The 22,973-nt window shown below is 38.8% G+C and overlaps 1 protein-coding gene across 11 annotated transcripts in view; it reads right to left on the bottom strand.

The window, feature by feature from the left end:
* Positions 1-22,973, bottom strand: part of TCF4 (transcription factor 4) — a 356,515-nt gene that overhangs the window by 170,481 nt on the left and 163,061 nt on the right. For 9 of the 11 annotated variants that reach the window (XM_060121923.1, XM_060121917.1, XM_060121916.1 and 6 more), the window contains one exon: positions 4,572-4,636. In XM_060121923.1, coding sequence (XP_059977906.1) covers positions 4,572-4,636 — 65 coding nt within the window. Of the gene's footprint in view, positions 1-2,064; positions 2,221-2,645; positions 2,735-4,571; positions 4,637-22,973 lie in introns of those variants that run through there. The other 2 variants (XM_060121924.1, XM_060121925.1) reach the window with 2 other exon arrangements.

Genomic DNA, 22,973 nt, shown 5'->3' with positions numbered 1-22,973 from the left:
ACGAATGACGGCACACTACAAACAAACATTTAACCGTAACGCCAAGTTAAAAACCAAGACGTATTCTGCTTCCACAAGACCTAAATAGCTATTTTCATAAGAAGAGACAAAGGATTTCACAGCTTTTCTGCGTATATCCTTTCTATTTTGATTTCAGATAAGAAACACTGGAAGGGTCCAAAAGTTTTAGAATTAAGGAATTTGTAGTTCTTTTTGTACCAAAAATAAAAAGAACTAAAAGAAGAAAATCCATTCTTAAATGTGTAATTCATTTCAGAACCAACTACATAGGTTTAATTTCAATGAATCCAAAACAACTTGGTTTGTGAGTTCACTGAATCACATACAGAGAAGACCTTTACGTGTCCTCTACAGCTGCAAAGTTTCTGCAGTTTAACAAAGGTATCTGAGATTAGGCCTAATTCTTAAATCCCGTCAGTTTTAAGATCTAAACATCAAATAACTTTATCAGCATAGTCCTATTTGATTATTTGCTGAGAAAGAAAAAGAATGTGCATAAGGTTAGAGCCTTGGACTTCACTAGAGAAAACAAGATACGGGCTGGGATATTCAGTTGTGGGGTTTTGTATAAAGATTTCGAGGCATCTTACTGATTTTCAGAATATCACTAATTTTCACTGCCTTTTAAATGAAGTACATATGCAATATATTCCTACGTCTTGAATAATCAAAGTAAGGCAAGAAATCTAAAAGCTTTTTCAAGGTCAGTGGCAACACTAGATTTTGAACACAAGTCTTTAAATAGAGCAGATTCCTACAGAACATTCTAGGAAATCATCAAACCTAGCTGCACATTAGAATCACTTGGGGAGTTGTCAGAAATGCAAAGGCCCAACTCATAAGATGCGATTTTAATTGGTCTCAGATAGGGCCCGGCTCTCCACATATCTCTCTCACACACACACACACACACACACACACACACACAAAACCTTGCCCAGGAGCTACTAATAAAGAAACCATTGCTTTAGACTTGAGCTATCTCCCAGAAAGAAAAGACAAACACTTCCTGATAATCAATACTCAACTTCCATTTAAGGGGAAAACTTCTGCCTTAATACCAAGCATTTGTGTTGACAGCACCACCTCACTCAAAAACAGTAGATCTCGGGGAAGATTAAGAAAGACAAAAAAAGTTTGCAGTCACCAAACATCCTATTCAAAGCAGCAAAAGAGGCCAAAAGTAAATGACATTTTTTCCCTTTTGTCATGCACAGTGAGGCCCATTAGGTATTAGCTATTGGTTATCGTATTAAGATTGGACTATCCTGTGAAAAACTTTATTTCCGTTCATTTTCATTTCTGTCAGACTTTCCATTATAAATTTTATTTTCCCTGCCAGTAAAAAAAAAAAAAGTAGTATGAGGTTGCAATTTGGCAAGAACATTTCAAGCCTGGGTGTGATTTCCGTACTCCAATTTGATTTAAATTAGTTTTGCCATATTTAGTGAGAACTAAAAAAAGTCCGTTTGGCCACTTTGGTTTCTATGGGTTTATTTTCTATACAATTTCGAAAGGCTGAAAAAGTCACCGAGTTCATTTCTGATAATTTTATATGGAAGTGCATTAATGAATTCATATCATCCCATTACTATTTTCAATGAAAACAATTTAATCGCTAATAAAGAACCCGCCGGCTTTTGTTTCTCAGCTAAGACACCCACTTTTAAAAAGTCCCATGTCTATCACTATTAGTGGTACATCCTCAAGAGACACATGACGGATATGTATTTTTTTAACCTGATGCATTCTGAAACAACAAACATTTCAAAATAATAATTTATTTCTCCAGGACAGCATTTGGCTACCTGTTGCTTACCATCACTATTTCTCTGCACCAAACAAAAGGCTATTGGAACTGGAAGAAGCACGTTCATACGTAACAGTGCTCATCCCTGGAAGTCCACAGGACACACTGTTATAATACGATAAAGCAGTTTTTGGAGCCCCTCAGGGCACAGCATCTAAAGGACTTCCATCCAGCATCTCTATAAAGTAGTAAACACGAGAAAACAAAAAGCTGCCTCTCCACGAGTCACTCACCTTGCCAGACAGTGGGGAATCGGTTCAGCTGTGATCTGCTATTTAGACTTGAAGCCCAAGACACCGAGACTCTGCCTTTCTTTTGGGTTTGCATAGCTGGTGTTGGAGACAGGGATTCAAAAAACAATTCGGCACAAGAGAAACTCACTCACTGGGAGACACACTAGGGTCTGTTCTAGTCTCAGATTTCACCGAAAGCAGAAATTCAAAATATGTACCCTTTTCCTCTCCAGCCCCGATTTCCTCAATCAGGGAATTTCCAAAATTGTGCTCTTTGCTTTTCTCCTTAAGTGATCACACCGTTTATGGACACTGCTGAGCCCAGGCTAAGCAAAGAGAGAGTCGGTCCTTGCAAGACTCACAATCACGAAGCAGAAATAAGGATGAAAGAATCTCCACACTCCACGGCTCTATTATGAAGACTTTTTAAGAAAAGCGGATGCAGCCGTACTCCTGTATACAACAGAATTTTCCTGGACACAAATGTCTCAAAAGGAGACATTCCCCAGGCCCAGACATTCAGCCATCACACGCCAGTCCGTCCACCTCTAGTCCACCCTCTGCCCCTTTCCACTTCTCACCTTGTGTCTGCCAAAAAAATTAACTTCAGTCTCACCCGAGGGAAGTGTTGCCCACAAACCGAGGGAGGGTCTGTGTCCCAGCACATACACTGACAGACTCACGCGGTCTGGATGATGCTTTCACAAGTTAAGGGGCCTCGCGCTTACTCAGCAGAGGAAATCTTTGTGTCTGGGAGGAATCACGCCAATTCCTATTAGGAAGAAAGGATACAGGGGCGAGGAAGCCTATTCTCTCATTGACCAGAAAAAGAGGCCCGTCGAAAACAGAGACCTCTGCCATGACCATCAGCGAACAGGAAGGATGTTGTCAACTTTCTTCTCCCCCAAAACTCAAACGGCCTCTGCCTTGACCCTGAGAAACCAGATACACAGGAACAGGCTCTTCGGCAGGAATTGAGAGCTTTGCACCAGAGACTCGGCGCTAGGAGGCTCGCTGCCGAGCTATCTACCCCGCACATTTGCACTCACATTCCAAAGATGTTTCCGTTGTGCTGGAATGGCTGTAAATTTCTTTCCTGCGGAATTCTTTCCAGACAAACTGCCATAAACTGTACTCTGCAGCTTGTGCAGCAGGAGTGCTTAACCCAGCACCGTTCACCTCATCACAACCAATCTTTCAGATGCCAAGTATGACTGAATGGATGGCTGGGCCGAAGGAGTAAACTTTAAAAATGCAAATCTATCCAGAAAAAACAAAACAAGACAAAACACCACCACTCCACCAGAATTCCGCCTTTTGGGATCCCTGACTGATACCTAAAGGAAACCTTCTCGAGCAGGCTCTATTTAATGACTCAAACTGTTTGCTTACGTTTTCCAGGATCCATGAAAAAGGTTGTTTTTTAAAAAAAAAATCAAAATGGATTTTTTTCCATATCATTAAAGAAAACGGGAGGGTGAGAGGGTTCAGGAGAGCAAGCATTCCCTTCCCAGCACGAAAAGAAGGTACACTTCTGTTTGGGTGAATAATAAAACACTAGAAAGCTTTGAGTCTGAAAGAGGATGATTAAATTCTATCCAGAGTTTTCCAAAGTAAGAAACCCACGCCCTTAGAAAAAGAAAGTCTAAATCTTTAGAGGAAAAAAATAATAATAATAAGATTTGAAACATGTGATTAGTACCGATACTGAAATTAAAAAGAAAGCGTCTATAAAAACTCAATTGTCTTGAAACAAAGCTTACACTTCTGGCTCTGGATAGTATTTTTAGAACTGGGCTTTCTCTGCAGAGTTGAAAGTATGCAAATGCAGAGTGCCCAGACACACACACACACACACACACACACACACACACACACACACACGCTATACCTTTGTATGACACTGGCATTTTATTATTTAATTAAAGTACTCTTATTTTTCTAGCTCACGCATGCTTCCCTTGAGACGGCTTTGCTGTTAGCCTGCTGGCCTTGACTTCCAGCCAAAAACAATTCAGAAACAAAAAGGGACAACAAATCATATTTTCACAGACATTTTTATCCCTCAATACAACCCTGTTTTCACACAACACCCTACAGCCCCTATGAAAACTATAATTTAGGGCAGTAGCCACCCGAACCCAGGATCTGACACATGGCTGCACGAAGCATTTCCAGGCTAAGAAATTCTTAAGTTCTTAATTGCAAATAAACTCTTTTGATAGAACCACTTTACCCGAGATCGCTGGTTTGCAAACAGTGCCACTGGTACCGGCTGATGGATTAAAAAAATAACAACAAGCCAGTGAACACAATTCTGATACGATGAGGTGTTTATGACTTCCACGCTCTGTGTTATTTCATTACTTTTTAAAAAGAGACAGGCATCGGCAGATTCTCAGTGCATTAGTGCCACAGTCTAAAACGCATCATCTAATTTACAAAACAAAGTGATTTACCAGGTTCATTCTCTCTCAACCCTTTCCCAACGCGAGATTCTCACTTACCTGGTGGCAACCCTGTAAATTTGATTCTCTCCCATAAGATGAGTAGGAGCCCCTTTCTGTTTTACCTGCCAAGAGAAACAACAAAAAAAGTGTAAATTGTGTTTTTCTTTAAAAAAAAAAATCTCCTCCAGGTAACAGACATCCACTTCTCTTCCCCGATGTTTACATACGTAAAGTAGGCACTACTGGCAATGTATGCAAGCAAGACAGGGAATAACACTTCCTCACTCTGGCTATGATAAACTGGAAAAAAAATATCCTTCATTCCTATTCTTAGCCAAACTGCTCCACACTTCCAAAAACTGTCATTCCAATGGCCTCCACTTTCTCTAACAAACAAATTGTCATTCCTTATTTTCACTTTCTTTCTCTCTCACAAAATTTAAACAATTTCATTTTTATTTACACAGCAGGCAAATTATCTATGTAATGACCCTAGCCTAGTCATTCCCATTGATTATATTGACACTTAATGGTGAGGCCAAAGCTAATCAATCAGGGCTCTCCAGATGGTGAATAAAGCAAAGAAACTATTCAAAATTCTGGGACTCTCTCTCTCTCTCTCTCTTTTATTTAAACTCCCTTTCCCAGGAGTAAAGTCCATCATGATAAAGATGATCACGGAATTTACATTTGGGAAAGAGGGCTTTTGAAAAATTGCCCACTCTGAACCCAGCTTCAGATTCTACCAGTAGAACAAGGGATAATGGAACGTCAATGTCTTGTGTCAATTCTAACAACCCAATTTTTATCTGTAGACTGCTCTGCAGAGATAGATAAAGGCTCAGATGCTATTTGGCCATATCTAAGGGTAAAAATCAAGGCTGCTCATTTGTTTCTTTTAAAAGTATGTTGAGCCTTAATAATCAGCAAGGAAGACAATGAAACCACATTATAAGAGATCTAAGCAGTAGAATACACCTACTGACATGTAAAGAGTCCTTACAGGAAACAATCCATACCAGGGCATTAAAAAGGGCTAGTGCCGCCCACGTGCCCAGAACACAAAGCCCACCCCACCCAAGACTGAAGGATACTGTTTTCCTTCAAGACTAGAGCTTAAGGTACATTGTCCTCTTTACCCAGGACTATACTATTCTTTTCTCCAATGGGAAAATTCAAAACTAGTATTTTGAGGGGCTGAATGGATCCTTTGAAGTTTACAATGCCCAAGTTTTCCCCCCTCGACTCAAGTTAAGACAAATGTTAGAAGTAACAGTGTTCATTATGATCTTTTAGTTCAATGACAATGCTGTTAGAGTATGCCTTCCTGACACCACACAAAGAATGTGTCTTTGATAAATCTTATATCTGGTCAAAGGCATACCTTGTATGTAAGTCACTATATATGTAAAATGGAAGATGATTTTGAAGAAAGCCAAACCTGAGCCTTAACATTAACCCTCTTCCCCAGTATTACCTTTTCCACTGACTTCAGTGAATCTCAAACTTGGGAAAACACTCCCCCCGCCCAACTCCTGGTATAGTGTTCAGTGCAAAGTAGAAAATCAATGCCCATATCAGTTTCAATTCCAATGAAACAGGACACCATCTCAAGCAGTGTCAGTCCTGGGAGGTCTAAGAGAATAACCTTTCACTGTATGAGGATTTTGCATTAAAGAATAGATGCATTTGCCTGTTTCAGAAGTATAAATGGTCATAAAGACATATTTACTCTTCTGTGTAAGTCAGATGTAAGCTACTTATAGTCTTTAACTTCTCTTTATAAATATTACTAACAGATAACAGAAAAAAACTCTACCTTTTATGAGCTATCAAATGATGTACGTCCTTCCTGAAGCTCTCGCATCTACAAAGCTTCCATACAACCACAACATGATTCACTTTGACATAATATTCACTTGTTTAGCAAATAGAAAGGCAGGTAGAGAGGTCAGTAGAAAGGCAGACAGACAGATAGAAAGAAGACAGATGAGGTAGAATTTACTCTGACTTCCTAGGAATCTGAACATCTAGTGTCCTGTTTTGGTAATTTCCAAAAACTGGAAGGAAGAAAGGCTATCTATGTCTTTCTCTAGAAGAAATTACTGAAGCTATCCCCTATAGAATTTCACCACCTGGCATTATTTCCCAACTCAACTCCAGCACATAGACCTGGAGAGACGAATTTTCCTACTAGGATTTGTCTCAACTCATATATATATATATATATATATATATATATATATATATATATATATATATATATATATATATATATATATATATATATATATAAGTTAGGTCTATTCCTTTCATTCTTTTAAAGGTAAAAGGGGTCCATGCAAATAGTAAGGATGTGAGAGAGGAGAGAGAGGGAGAGAGAGAGAGAGAGAGAGCATGAATAAGAATAAATGGGAGAGAGAAGAGAGAGGAAGGGAGGGCAATAAAGAGAGGGAGAGGTGGACTGGAAAGAACAGGGTGTAGGAAGGGAGAGGAGGGGAGCGAGGGGTGATCAGGGTATGTATTCACGCTGCACAGAGTCCCCAAAGTACTCTTGGCTGCAAAGCCCCAGCATTCTTTACTATCATATCACATACAGACTGCTTAATCTTAATTTTGCTTGTTAAAAAATATTTATCCAGATACAAAAATAAACTCACTGCAAATTACAAGTTGTCAGGGTTAAAAATCTACTCCTGTTTGTGTGGGGGAGGATAAGAGACCAGCATAGACATGAATCATTCTCAGTAATTTGAGTGTTTCCATGACATCAATGGGCACCCGTCCAGGACTCTGTCGAAGTCTGTGAGGTACCAAAGAGGCAGCGCAGCCAGCAGGAGGCTGGGAGGTGCACTTTTTTTTTTCCTTTTTTTTTTTTTTTTAAGGATTATGCTCCTTGTAAAGATTTCATCTGTAGCATCCACTTTTACCATCAAATAGATCGCTCCACAGATCCTGAGTGAACACATTTCATTCTGATAGTGTAAGCCTTTAACTTTATTACATCTTTTTGTTCGCAAATTCAACTATAAATCTGTCCTCAGAGCCCAAACCTCTGTTTGGGAGCAAAATAATCAGGGACTGTGGATAAACCCAAGCACCTTCTCAAACCTATCATATCTACTCCTCTAATTTCCTAATGACAAAAAGCAGCCATTTTACAATGACACCTCATTTCCAAGGGAAAAAAAATATACATCTTTTGTGTAAATTGTCCATTAAAAATTAGCTATGGTCTTGATGTCGGTCTTCCGCTTAAAATGTCCGGGAACATTTGTTTCAGATAATAAAATTCTCAAGAGCGCTGATAACATGTTTGAGTAGGATTCTTAAGTAACTATCTGTGCTCGCAAACACAAAAGCTCCTAAATATGTGTGTTTACTCTGTGTCAGGCATGGATTTTTGTCACTTATACCCACTGGCTGGCGCGGACAGCTTCTTTCCTCCATCCTTCGCCACCGACCTCCCCCCGTCCCCACAATCACAACGGAGCTTTGAAAGAGCTCAAGATTCTATTTTTCCAATATTTAAAAGAGATAGCAGTGATGAACAAACCCGGCGTGTTCACTGCAGAATTTTCGAGACAACCCTCCGGTACTAGAATGCGACAGCCGCTGCGGACATTTTTTGGCACCAAGACAATGGTGGCACTGCCAAGCCCCATGGCTAAAACTACTCAAAAGAGGCATAAGGGTAGCATTAATCGCTCAAGTCTTTTACTGCATGGAGTACTGTTGTCCATATTTTAAAAACTAAAAGTACCCGTTAGTAACATTTGTTGTATGCCCACCAAGGGGCGGGGGAGATTCTGAAATATACACCAGGAACAAATCTTATCAAGCATTTGATTCATTTTATACCTAAAAGGACCAAATGTTAAATTTTGCTGCTGGTGACGATTTGCCGTGCATGAAACGAATAATCTAACCTAATGGGGGTACACTGAAGGCTGAATGAAAGCTACAAGAGAGGATTTCATAAACTAAGTCGACATATTGGCTAAACAACTTTCTTCTGCAAAAATGATGTATACAAGGAACGTGTAATACTATGTCACAATTTTTTAAATTAAGCAAGAAAAACGCTGTAAATGAGCAGACACAACATCTGTCAATCAATCCTTCTAGAGACAAAGGAGCTCAACGCGCAGCCCCTTCTCTAGAACAAGTCGGCATCTACAGTGAGCAAACAATCAGGAAAGTCAACACGTGTTTTGTCCAAATTGAACCCATCAGCTGTTAAAACCTATATTTAAATTTGATTATTAAAAATGGCACCAATGGGCAATCAATAAAGGAGTCACTTGCTGCTTCTGTTGCCCTCGAAAAACTCAAGCTAAGCAGAAAATATAAGCTGCTTCCAATGATTTTTAAAGACCAATCCTTTTGCCGATTGATTCAGTTGTTCTTTATCTTGCTGCCCCACGAAGGATAAGGAAAAAAAATTTTTTTTTAATTTAGGGGGAGTATGATTAACAAATATCTATTAATTCTAAAGTTAATACTTTTATATTCTTACATAATTTTCCATTTGACTTCTAATTTTTCTTCCAATATATCCATGGTATCCTATTGTAAGGGAATGTCATGGGAATTGGATGAGAATGAAAATATTACATGAAGGAAAAAATTGGTCTCATAAGTTCATTAACTCACAGGGATACACCTAAGAAGTATCACCTTCAGTAGATTACTACACCTGGACAGTTCTAATCCATTTGGAAGGAGTGAGAGACAGGCAGGAACAACTTATCCGTAATACTATTTCTGGAGATAAGCTGTGACATGGATGATCCCACGGGTGGTTGACCAGTAGGATAACAACAAGGTCATGTTTGGGTTTGTAGCCTTTCGTTCTTAAAAGGCCACTTTTAACATTACATATAAATGGTAGGGGGGCTTCCCTGGTGCCACGGTGGATAAGAATCTGCCTGCCACTGCAGGGGACACGGGTTCGATCCCTGGTTGGGGAAGATCCCTCCTGCCACGGAGCAACTAAGCCCATGCGCCACAACTACTGAGCCTGTGCTCTAGAGCCCGCGAGCCATAACAACTGAAGCCCACACACCTAGAGCCCGTGCTCCGCAACAAGAGAAGCCACTGCAATGAGAAACCCGTGCACCGCAACAAAGAGTAGCCCCCGCTCGCTGCAACTAGAGAAAGCCCGTGTGCAGCAATGAAGACCCAACACAGCCAAAAATAAATTTAAAAAAATAAAAATAAATTTTAAAAAACGGTAGGTATTTCACCCACCACTGAAAAAGATGCACCTGTACAGTGGAACATATTATCCTACGAAAAGCCTTGATAAAAAAATTATCTGATGCAGTAGGACAATACCCAGCAAGGCTGTTTCATGGCTAATCCTCATGCTGGAAACCGAAGAACCAGCCTTTTGTTCCCTGCTACCAGACGAAGGAACTCATCACAACCGCGTGTGAATCAGAATAAATCTCCGTCGTCCCTGTCCCCAACCCCAAGCCATCTTTGGTTACCCTATAATTTTGGGGGGTATATTGAAAAGAGTATTTCATTAAACAATAACGGGAAGGGTAGTTCCAAAAATATACATGAGGTTATAATTTACAGTTCTTTCATCTTTCCCGCGCCTGCCTTTTCCTCTCTTGCCCACGTAAGAATACCTGAGTCCTTGTCATGTATTACCTGCTACACAAAAGGGTTACGTAGATTGCTTCATTCAATCTACACAACAACCCTGTGAGGCAACGTAATATAAACACCACTTTACAGATGAGAAAACTGAGATACAGAAAACTGCCCAAGGTCACAAAGGCAGTAAGCGTTAGAGCCAGGATTCAAATCCTGCCAGTTTGATTCCCATGGCTGGGCTCTTAGCACTATTCTGTGCTGCTGGAATTTAAACTCTGAAAAAAAATATCTACAAATAAGCGAGAAGCCCAATACTGAAGACTCAAATCCCAGAGCTCAAAACACTCATGAATTTGATATGAAATTAATGAAAGTGTCTTAGAGGTGGTGATAATTTACATTTACATGGTGTTTTATTCCTAAAAGGTCTCTAGGTACTTTAAAGCTGTGCAAATGATGTACACCAGAACCTGTGACGTCACACAATAAACTGCAACCATCTCTAAGTTAACTGGAAACAACTAATTGACAAAAACATGGCAGCAAACTGCATCTCTACACATTCCATATGTGAAGAACGTGACTTCATATCAATGCATAGAGAAGAGGGAAAGTAAAAATATAATTATAGGGGCTTCCCTGGTGGCGCAGTGGTTGAGAGTCCGCCTGACGATGCAGGGGACACGGGTTCGTGCCCCGGTCTGGGAAGATCCCACATGCCGAGGAGCGGCCAGGCCCGTGAGCCATGGCCACTGAGCCTGCGCATCCGGAGCCTGTGCTCCGCAACGGGAGAGGCCACAACAGTGAGAGGCCCGCATACCGCAAAAAAAAAAAACAACTATATATATATATACGTATATATATATACGTATATATATACGTATATATATATATACGTATATATATATACGTATATATATATATACGTATATATATATAATTATAGGACAACACAACACTGCTCACAAGTGTCTTCTGTGGGATAGTAGTCCGACAACAGGCTCCAAAAAACAAAAGGGAGGCAAGTCAAAAGGCCCAGGAAATGTTACAAGCTGTCTATATCCCTCCCTGACAGGCAGAAATATACACTGTATCCTAGCATGTTAAAGCCTCTGAGAAGTCCTGCAGTGGAGACATTTAATTTCATTTAATATAATCTTTCCTAAATTTATTTGAATACACATACCTGCCCCATCTTTTTGCCTATTAACACAAGTTCAGAGGAATCTGAGAAACTACTACTTTAAAAAACTTAACATTTCAAAGCATGCACTGGGTTAATATATGTTGGTAATATTCTATCAAATAAATAAGTTTAACATTTGAATTTTATTTTAATTGACCTAAAAACATCTTCGTCTTGTTGTGATGTTTCCATGCAGATACACCTTTGTGGTTCTGACTAGGCGTCAACTTTAATTTTCCCTGATTCTAGCTTGGAGGTGGGAGTCTGGGTTTACAAGAAATCAGAAGCTGATGTTATTCTCCTGATTTCTAAAATTCAGAGAAGACCACTGGTTCTCTCCTGCAGAATCTTACTATACCAGGAGGCATTTAGAAAATCCAAATTTAATAAATGTCATGCTAAAAGAGCTACGACTCAATTCCAGCAGATAAAATAGTCATTCCACAGCCTAGAAAATTCTCTTCATCCCCCTCTTCCTAAATTGAGAACAGAAAGAAAATTTTGGGGAAAAGTGATCAGGTACATAGTTTGCAGCAAAGGATGATGGGAAATAGGGGCCAAGCCATTTTCCCAGGAAAGACTAGCATCAGTGCTCACTTTCACTGATGTTCTTAAATCATCAAAGTAGAACACTCAGTAATGATCTAGAGCTCTGACCTCAGAAAATTATGAGTTTGGGCTGCTTTCTGTCATTGATTCACCCCATCTCATCCAGACACTGCATTGCCTTCAAAGCAGCGAGTGTACCAAAATTCCAGATGTACTTAAGAGTATCTCGAGGCACCACCCAAACTCTGTATTTGGGGCGATTCTGAACATGGTTAGAATCAATATTCAATTCTCCTTAAAGCCCTCACATTTGCAAAGCACTATATAGTGTGCAAAGTAATTTAACTTACATTATTTAAGACAACAACATCCTAAGAATTCCTTAGATGGGCATTTCAACCCCTATTTTTATAGAGGAGGTCACTAAAATTCAGAAAGGGTAACCCACTTATAACAAATAAGAGAGGTTGTACAGATATTAAGAGACGAAGCTAGAACATAAATTACCAACTCCTGTACCAAAGCCTGTTTTTACAATACGCCGCCTCTTCTTGGAGTATTCCAGATGTATTACTGGTTTCTATTGTGGTAACAAAGATGATTCCACCTGTCTTTTTCTCACTATGTAGCACAGCCCTCTCCTCAATTCGTAGTCAGTCAAAGAGGCATTCTCGAGTTCTTTGATGGATGAAAATATTAGAACTGGTAAACATTTTGAGTGACCACCCTCTGGGACACCAAAAATCACCTTCTCAATGCAAAATGAAAGTACTGCCTTATAGATTATTTCACCTACCCTAGACCAACAAAAGCCAGAATCATCCTCTTCCTCGGTGTCACTCTTAGGAGAAGTGCACACATTATCAAATGAGAACACGTGAGTTTTATGCTTTCTTTTCCCAGTGCAGGAAAATCTTTCACTGAAAATAACACTAATTCCACAGAGTGTGCAATTAATCAACATAATCATGGGGATAACTTAGCTCTTTGGGGAGGTGTGTCAAATAACTCTTTAAGGCCACTAAAGTGCCACTTGAGCCACCAGAATAATGATCTTCTGAATCAGCAATTTGTACAAGGGTCCCCTAGGGGCCTGAGGGACTAAGGCTAACCCCGAAATCAGTCAACTTACTTCTAATGCGTAACTTACCACTGGTTTTACGTGAATAAGATCTTAATGGCTCTGCCTGCCCTATTTTATATTTTTATTACAGTTTGTGCCTGTGGTGACTGGGTATAACCAAGGCAATGAAAGACTTTGTGAGGGCCTCTGAAGAAACAACATATGCATTTGAAATCTTATTTTTTATTTGAAATACGTAATAGTTTTTCATGTAAAACTGAAAAAGGTCAATCTTGCGATACACACGAAAGGCATCAAAAGCAAGCAGAAATAAAATATTTTTGTTGTACTCTTAAGAGGAAAGGAAGATACAGGATGGGTGTGGAGAAAAGCAATCTCCTGAAATTCAATTCTATGGCCCAAAACCCCTGCCCATCGTGAGAATCATCAGTAAGACTTTTCTTAAAACAGATTCCTGGGTTCTCTACCCCAGGGGGCTTACATTCAGTGGAATGTGGTCCAGAATCTCTGTTTTTTTAAAATAAAACTCCACTGGTTAGTCTAACAAGCCACGGATAAGAGTAACCAATTTAAGTGAACAGGTTCAGCCTTCAAGGTTACTTTAGGTGAAACTCTCATAAACCTGGTAAGCTGGTAGATAACCAAAAAAAAAAATCAATGACTATCTAATCCAACCTATTTAATTGGATTTTTAAAAAGTAAACAAGTGTTGATCTCCAAGACCCTTTCAGACAGTTACATTTTGTGGGTTAGAGAACCCTCTTCCTGGGTTAGAGAAACCTCTTCCTCTACATTGGTTCATCTCTGCTCATGAAGATTGGTTGTGTTAAAGAAATTCAGCTCACATTACCAAGTAGATGGCCCTAATAAACAACAGAATTCCAAGACCTAAGTGTCCTGGAGGTGAAACGACATTCCTTCTATCAGCCCCACTGGCCACTGCTCTGAAAGTATCTCTTCTCCCTTTCTACCCTAAGACAGAGGTCGCCTTTAGACTCCAGGATCAAGCTCTAGTGAGCCAGACCTGGTTTGTTAACCTAAAAGGGCCCTTCCACCCATATATTCCCCACATCCATGCTCTACTGACGGCATTACAAGTCCATGCTGGGGGAGGGAATCCGGTCCTTTGATCCCTCTGGAGGAGATCGATGGCATTTCTGGCCAGATGCAGCACAGACAATATCATATGAGTAAGACTTCGTTGCCTGGCTCGATTATTTGGAATTAATCAGCAAATTTTAAGAAAATCAGCAGCTACGTTTCACTGTGCAAATTGCTTTTAGCAATAAATTATGTGCTACCCATTAAACTGATGTTCTAACAGAGTCTTACTAATATTAAATGTAAAAAATAATAATGACCAAACTCTGAATTTGGCATATCAGAACAGAAAACTGAGGAAAAGGTTTAGTATTATGTTTGTTATAAAGTGTCTACGTAGGAAAATTACATATTTTAGCACCAGGGCATGTAAGAGATGGCCTCGGTTTTCAAGCTCAGCTCACGACTAACAATTAGAATATAACCACTATCATCTCTTAAAGAAATTACATGCATTTGATATGATACTCAAGAATGCACAAAAATAAAGGAGGTGGAGGTCTCATGAAAATTTTAAATACAGGTTACACATATGTATGATACAATAAGTATTATATATACATATAAGTATATAAGTAACATTTCTAACCCGAGACAGAAGATAATCTAAATGTCATCTACAAATGTATCTGTAATATATTAGATAATCATTTCTCTAGTCTTAGACTATATAGGTTTTATATTCCCTAAGTATACAGTACTGAGAAGTTGGGGGTGAAACAGCCCACAATTCAAAATACAACTCAGGGCATTCACAGAGCAGACAAAGAGTAGGAAGAATGCTAACCACTGAGGCTGCCCTTCAACATCAACTTTAAAAGAATGGCCCCATGACAATCAAGCTAGGAAGGAAACAGGACCAAACTACTCAGAGTCCAATTCCCCTGTTAAAGGAAGGTGATGGTTCACAGATAGAATTACATAAACCACTAAGTTCCACACTGTGATGTTTAAGAAAAACCTTCCAATTACTGAATATACAAGCATGACTAAATCAAGGGAGGAAGGCAGGGGCCATAGGAAGGAAGGGGAGAGGCAGAGGAAAGGATGATGAGGGAGAAGACAGAACGGAGGAAGGAGAGAGAAGGGGAGTAGTCAGAACAGTGACCGCATCCTATCAAAAATGTGCAAGAAAATAAAATCTATCACGTGGAATAGATGTTTACAGACAGCAATTTTCAGCTCTGAAGCTTGCAAAAATGATCCTCTGAACAGCTTTGAGAGAGGTCCAAAAACCATGAGATACAGAAATAAATATTTGTAGGGTAGCTCTGTGTACCTACCACGTGTTGGCTGGTGGTACGTCAACGACGAACGTTACTCCCAAGAGTTAAGAGTTTAGATGGGTGAAATGTTAGGGAGCAAAGCCAGTAATGTACATAGTCAGGGGTATAATGGGAATAATGAGAGAGCACCTAACACAACCTCAGTGTGGTAATAGGAGACAAGAGGAAAGACGTAGATTTGAGATTCCACGCCAGATACCGTTAGAACAGATTTAGCGGGAAATGGATATTTGTTAGAATGCAGTTTGCAGTTATTTGACAATGTTAAACAAAACAAAGTAAATAAAAACTAACACTTACATGATTTAACCAAAACAAATTTTAAGGTAACTGGTACCTCAGATTGGAAAGATGGAAAACTGGAAAAAACTTAGATGACATTTCATCTAAGTTTCTCTAGCTCTCTAGCTCTAAGTTCTTTGATCATTCCATACGTTTGGGAGATGATTTGGGAGTTTTTTGATGGAATCTGCTTACAAATTAGAGAAATTTGCAAAAAAAAAAAAAAAAAGAATTGTAAAGATCTAAACGATCCACCACAGAGTAATCACCTGGATTCGATCAAGTCATTTCAGAGAGATGCAGAAATCACTTATACATAATTAATTTTATAAAGAATTTGATGGAAACTTGTCAACAAAAATTGCTGCTATTTTAAAGGCATATTCATTATACAGAGCCCTGGTCTTCACTACCAAGACCCAAGGATACTCTCCACCCAAGCAATGGCGGGGAGGCAAGATGTTCCCTCTGTAACCGCCCTTGTATAACTTAGTCCTGCGACCTGAAACCATCAGTGATTTGCTCCGTTAACATCTTACACTCTATAAAAAACAACCAAAGCAGCCAAACAAAACAAAAAAAGGTTCCACTCAAACTCTGATTCTCAACGTCTGCCAGGGAGAATAGCTTAATTTGGTCTGCAAGGAAACCAAAAATGCCTTTACAGAACATTAGGGTGTAAATACAGGCTCATTTTCCTTCACAAAGCAAGTGAAAACAGTCAAGCCTATAAGGGAGTTCTCTATGAGGCATTAGCTACTACATACAAGGAGTCATGTTTCAAAATTTCAATGATTTATCCTTTTCAAGTCCACTTCCAACTCAGTAAACAAGAATTCTTCTTGAGTATAATCAGGCCAGGAGGATCTACAAAAGCAACGGGAACACGATTAACGGTCACCTGAAAGCAACTACTTAATAACTCAAGAGTGGCATATACGGGCTTCCCTGGTGGCACAGTGGTTAAGAATCCACCTGCCAAGGCAGGGGACACAGATTTGAGCCCTGGTCTGGAAAGATCTCACATGCCGCGGAGCAACTAAGCCCGTGCGCCACAACTACTGAACCTGAGCTCTAGAGCCCGCAAAGCCTGTGCACCTAGAGCCCGTGCTCCGCAACAAGAGAAATCACCTCAATGAGGAGCCTGTGCACCGCAACGAAGAGTAGTCCCCGCTCACCACAACTAGAGAAAGCCTGCACACAGCAACAAAGACCCAACGCAGCCATAAATAAATAAATAAATAAATAAATAAATAAATAAATAAATAAATAAATAAATAAATTTATTTTTTAAAAAGAGTGGCATATACTTTACACGCTATTTGAGCTATTGAGTCTATTTAGCAAAAGCAAACTCCCCCCAAAAAACCCCAAACAAAACCCCTTCATTTCCTAATAAAAACAAATTAACTTCCATACTCAGTATTAACCTACAACTTTATAATCACCGCAAATATCTGATTGTGTAAAAATATCAAAACAAAACAAAACAAAAAACAAAAAAAAACCAACCTTGAAAAGTAAAAGAAATGAAGAACCCCCACATACCAGTCATTTCAATGTGAGCCAGCAGAGGGCACACAAGCCCCAACAAGAGCTGGCTCTGGCCAGGCACCACCCAAATTCATTTAGGACTAACCCTGACCAAAATTTGAATACAGAGAGGGGGGAAAAAAATCATCCTATCGGGGCATCAATAAAACAAATGTGCTCAGTTTAGGATTAGTAAGAAATATACAGTAGTGCACTTTATTATTCAATACTGACTTTAATAGAGATTTCTTAACTGCTTCACGGAAAGTTGTTCATTAAAAAGAAGTAATTCTTCTTTGTATAGAAGTGAGGTTATATCAGTTTTCAAGGCCACTGTAGTTTTTATAGATCTATATGAAGAATTATCTAGAAAACATGAATTTGTAGAAGTAAATTAAATGTTAAATTTCTAATACATAAACACACATGTTTTGGTAAGTATATTAAATTACCCTTTGCCAATAGACAGTTTCTTTTAGAGTAATTCCATGTGTCATATACAAATCTATTAATTTTTGTAACCCTAGAGCAATCGAATATGTACCGTTTTATGGTTAAATTGAGATACATAAGTTACTTATTTTCCCACCGGTTTGTGCTTGATTGATTATTTGTAAGTTGTCTATTCTGGGTCTTTGTATTACAATATTAGCTTTGGGGTTACAGCAGATTTTGCCAGAAGAGTATCTCGCAGCTATGTATGTACATGTACGTGTAGAAAGGGTGCTGCTTATTCTTTTAAAGGAAGTTATCCTATAGATGCAAAAGTCACAAACTCCTCCTAGCCCTTTCCGAGCTTTTGATTTCAGAAACAATATCACAAATTGAAAAGAAAATATGAATTACCTCATGAAAGCAACAAATTAAAACCAACTTCAGATACTGTATTTTTTACATTTACAGATAAAAGTTAAATAATCCACAGGATGTCCAATCTCTCATTTCAAGTGCATTAGAATAAACAGAAGGTTTCAAGATGGAAAGCTTAGTAGGATAATTAACTGCTACTTGTCTATCCACCTAAATGATCATTTCAACCCCACCTCACTCACTAAACAAAAACAATGAAGCCATGTAACATCGTCATCAGGTGATTTTTTTTTTAAGCATTCTCGGTAGATTTGAGAGTTGAACTTAATTTACAGCATCTACCAACCAGGTGGTATAGGTTACATGTAGGTCATGATAAATAACACTTATCTTTTGGCCGATGTGGCTACACCCTTTCTGCATAAGTTAAAATGATGATGGTTTATTATTCCAAAGCACTCAGTTCTGAAATGTTTACACAATTTGTTAAGTCCAGGCAAATTTAAATGATTCTGACGTGCAGCCCGCTAAGGCCAGTGATGGGGATAATGCCTCTTTACGTGGGTAAAATTTTGTGGCATATAGGTCACTCTCTTAAGGGGAATCAACTGTGTGTCTCTTCTTTGCGTTTCCACCACAATCCTTCATCCTGCAGCCTGGAGCTGAGAGTGAAATGCAAGAAAGGAGCCGAATGCTCAAAGCAAAAATCTGCTTCCAGGACAATCCATTATATCTGACAAGTTAAATGTTCCATGGTAGGCCATATGGCATCGGAGCAGGCCCGACGGTGGAAGAGGGGAACTCAGCAAATGCATCACAATTAAGGAGTTTGGCTACAGACTTTCCTTTGAATTACTTTTTTAATAAATTTTAAATGTTGTCCCCCCGATGTGTAGCTGAATCCCTTCTCTGGGATAATTTTTAAAGGAGTCCCACAATTTCTCTCTCACCTCCTGACTGTCAATGCTGAACTCTGGAAGGTGAAGGCACACAAGGCCATTTTTATCAAAGGAAGCTTCAAAGAGGAGGACCTGTAGCCTCATTTCAAAAATTTCCAGACAAATTATATGTAGAGCCTCTCTGTTCACTAGATTAGAATAGATGTCAATGAAACTGGTCATTAGAATGAGACATTTACATTAAACTGATAGAACGTTAAATGAAACCAGTTTCCATTTTCAAGTCCAAAAAACCTGAAAAGCTGTATAGTCACAACTGGCACGTTTCTGTTTCTTCTGCAGTTTACTTAATATTTACCAGATTAATGAATTAACTGAAGACTGCCTTGGTTGAATTTAGCTCCCCCTAACACCTCACCAAAAAAAAAAAAAAACTGCCTACTTCTGCTAATACCATGTTCCAGAGACAAGTCTTAGAAGCTTTCTAAGACACTGATTAAAACCAGGTTGTCTATAAAAATAAATATTTGTTCTTAGAAACAATGTAATGTAAATATAATTTGTATTATAATCAAGGTATGCATTTATTACTTTAAGGGAGAAGAAGATGAAATTAATGAAATGACCAAAATAGCATCATTAGACCACAGTATTCCATGACACCATTCGTCTCAGTAAAGAAAACAAATCCTTTCCGAAGAATGCTCAGGAAGAGAACTGAACTTGTAATAAAAACAGAAAAAGCTTTCTACAGAAGTATCCAAACTCATCTGGTCCAGTGTCAAACATCAATTTTATCAACACCCTCACTTCCTGGGGAGAATGCCTTCTTGAGCAAATTTACATATAATATGATGCGTGTGTGAGTGTGTTTGTGTCTGTGTGTGTATAAATTGTAATGGTAGGTTTTTCTAAACAATAATGACTATCGTTTAAGTATTCACACTGGTTTACAAACAAGAAATTCATAATGATTAAGAGAAACATGTATGCATCTTTCCGAACGAGAAGACACTAAGACTCATTTCCCTATTTTCAGTCTCCATTTCTCCAGAGGGTCACTATTTCCCTCAAATGTACCCGCTTCTGCCTTAATTAAGAATAACATTATTTCAAAGAGCATATACAGATACTTTATAAAAATGGATCACTTTGCTTTATGTTTAAAATTATGAACATATTTTCTGGTGGTCCTAAAGTTACTATTTGTTACTGTACTCTTATATTTGCATCTCCTTATTTTTTAATATGAGACAATTTATTGAATTACGAAGATGCTTATGTGGGTTATGACTGGCAACTTGTATTAAAAATCAACTGTTACAGCTCTTTGTATTTTACCAAGTGCTTTCATATACATGCTCTTATAAGCTTCATCATAATTCTGTTAGATAGGTATCATTATTATTATCATTACTTTCATTCTATATGTAAGAAAAAAGGGAGACCCAGAGAGGTTAATTTATTTGTCTTAGGGCACACAGCTATGAAATGGAGGAGCCACATCTTTTGCCCAAGCCTACCTCTAATGTCAGCATTGTACTGACATGCCATACCATATATTACACGAGGAAGCATGACCATTAAAAAGATATAGGCAAGTATTACTTAGGAATATAAGTACACTTTTTACACATTTTCACTTCTTATTCAAGAAAAGTAGCCACGTTTTTTGGTATTGTGATAGAATCCTATGCTTGGCTTTACTAGGAGGAATGAACACATACTCAACACACTATTACACTTACACACGAGCACATACACACACAAAATGTAGCCAGGCACACCTCAAAACCAACAGAGTGCATCGGGCCGTTGTGTACTGTAGATCCTACTTCTGTGTATCCAGATCCACATTTTTATTACTAATTAAAATGTCCAGACGGCAAAATAACACCTGATCCGAGGGATTTTTAAGTACAGTAATTGTCAACGTTCAGCCCCTACGCTGTTAACAAAATTGGCCTGCCCTGAGTTTTATATTTGCTGTTTCCAACCTATCAGTGTAATGCAGTTAAAACTTTAATAATCTGAACACCAGTAAGTCCACATTAAACTCTTTACCAAGAAAAAAAGAGGAAGATCTGATATTTAAATCATCACCATTAAGAGAAAGCTTATACACAGCAGAGGGAGATCAGCTCGTGCTTTGTGACCACCTAGAGGGTGGGATAGGGAGGGTGGGAGGGAGACGCAAGAGGGAGGGGATATGGGGATATATGTATATGTATGGCTGATTCACTCTGTTATAAAGCAGAAACTAACACACCATTGTAAAGCAATTATACTCCAATAAAGATTATAAATAAATAAAAAGAGAAAGCTCATGGACTCCAGTAGAACCGAATGTCACAACACAGCAACACAATTGGGTTTTATGGGGGAAAAATACATAAAGGAGGAAAAGAATGAGGCACTTTCCCTGCATCTTTTGTTTCATAGGTTCACTAAATCATAAACAATTTTTGGATATATTTGTGCCCTTTAATTTGGGGGGAATTTTTATACCACACATAGGTACAGATCTTAATCATTAAGCAAAATGTTCATTATCTTATAAGCTTTTTAAAAATATGTATGCGGGCATGACCCCTGAATGTCAGGTTAGGCCTTACTCGTACATAATATACTCCGGGAAATCACAAATGCTTTTAAAATGTTTAAAGCAGTGACTTCCTAATCCTAAGTGGATTCTTTTTTTCTCAGATAAACATTTTTTTTTTTTTTTGCAAATATCTAGGCTGTTTTGATACGCAAATGTTCTCCTAAACATTTCCACCAGCCAGCCACTGAAATCTCTCCACAGACCCCAACCAATGGGAAAGTTTGCAAGGGAAACAGGAGAAGCAACTGGATGAGAATCCTGCCAGGAATCCTGGCTTCATGGGCCACAAACACATGTGAATTTTGTTGCAATACCTGAAAGAAAACTTGTGGATATTTTAGTGAAACAACTCCTTTAAAATTCTCAGTCATGGGGCAGTAATTCTCCCTGATTTAAGCAACAGCTTCTGGGGAGGGTAGAACTGATCACCCACAGGTTTCCTATTTCAGAGTTCAGTAACTCCAGGAAACGTGGCTTGCTGCTGGACAGTGAAAATCTCATCACTTAAAAAAAATTACCCAAAGGAATTAACATCTGCAAAACAGGAAACAGAAAAAGCAGCCAACAGTACCACGACTAGGGTCCCAAATCTGAACAGGTATAATCTTAGTGGATCACTTTCAAAAATGTTCTCCCAAGGGAATAAACCAGGGAAGATGCCCCTAGAGCCATCTTTATTATGTAAACAACTCGGGAAATAATGTATTCAAAGGATTTTTCTAGAAATAAAAACAAGAGGATAGCATTCAAAAGGAACTTGTAAATACAGTACGATTACAATTACTATGACTGAAAACAATCTCCAATACTCCCTTTCCCTTTCATGCTCTACTGTGTAAACACCCCCAAAACCTGCTTTGAGAAATAACGGGATTCCTTGATAACAGGTCAACAAATCATTTCAAAGCATCTCCAGTTTGCTCAGGCACAGAAGCCACCAGAGGCTAACCACACTGAAAACAAAACCAAATTTCAGGATTCCGGTTGCTAACACCAGGCTGGGCATTGCTGAGAAAGGTAGGAGTTGTGAATTTGGTGGGAGGAGAAAACTAACGGTGAATTTATCAAAGCCAGAGGATCGTTGAGCTTCTACAATTAAAATGATCTGCTTCTCCACCACTAACCTGCTGATCGACACTTGTTCCTTTACTTCTCCCATCAATTCCTCATTTACACATATTAAAAGCAGTCAAAGATTTCATCAGATGTGGTTTTGACAAGAACAGCAAAGTGCCTAAAGCCACAGATTTTAATTGAGCCCAAAATACTGATTTGGGGCAGGGGGAGAACCAATCACAGCAGGAAGCGCTTTAAAAGAAAACGGGGGTTGGTGGTGAGGAAACATCATCTTGAGTAGTTACTCTGCACTCAGTTGTACTGTACGAAAAGAAAATTAAAAAGTTATATAAAATGTCAGAATTAACCTATCGTTTCAGATTGTTTACAGGTGAATTTCTACCATCTGGATGGGCAGTTTGCCCACATCAAAAACAAGTAAACTAAAAGAAAAAAAA

The sequence above is a fragment of the Lagenorhynchus albirostris genome, chromosome 14, assembly GCF_949774975.1.
Source record: "Lagenorhynchus albirostris chromosome 14, mLagAlb1.1, whole genome shotgun sequence".
In the NCBI taxonomy this organism is placed as follows: Eukaryota; Metazoa; Chordata; class Mammalia; order Artiodactyla; family Delphinidae; genus Lagenorhynchus; species Lagenorhynchus albirostris.
This window is presented reverse-complemented; position numbering and strand designations above follow the sequence as displayed.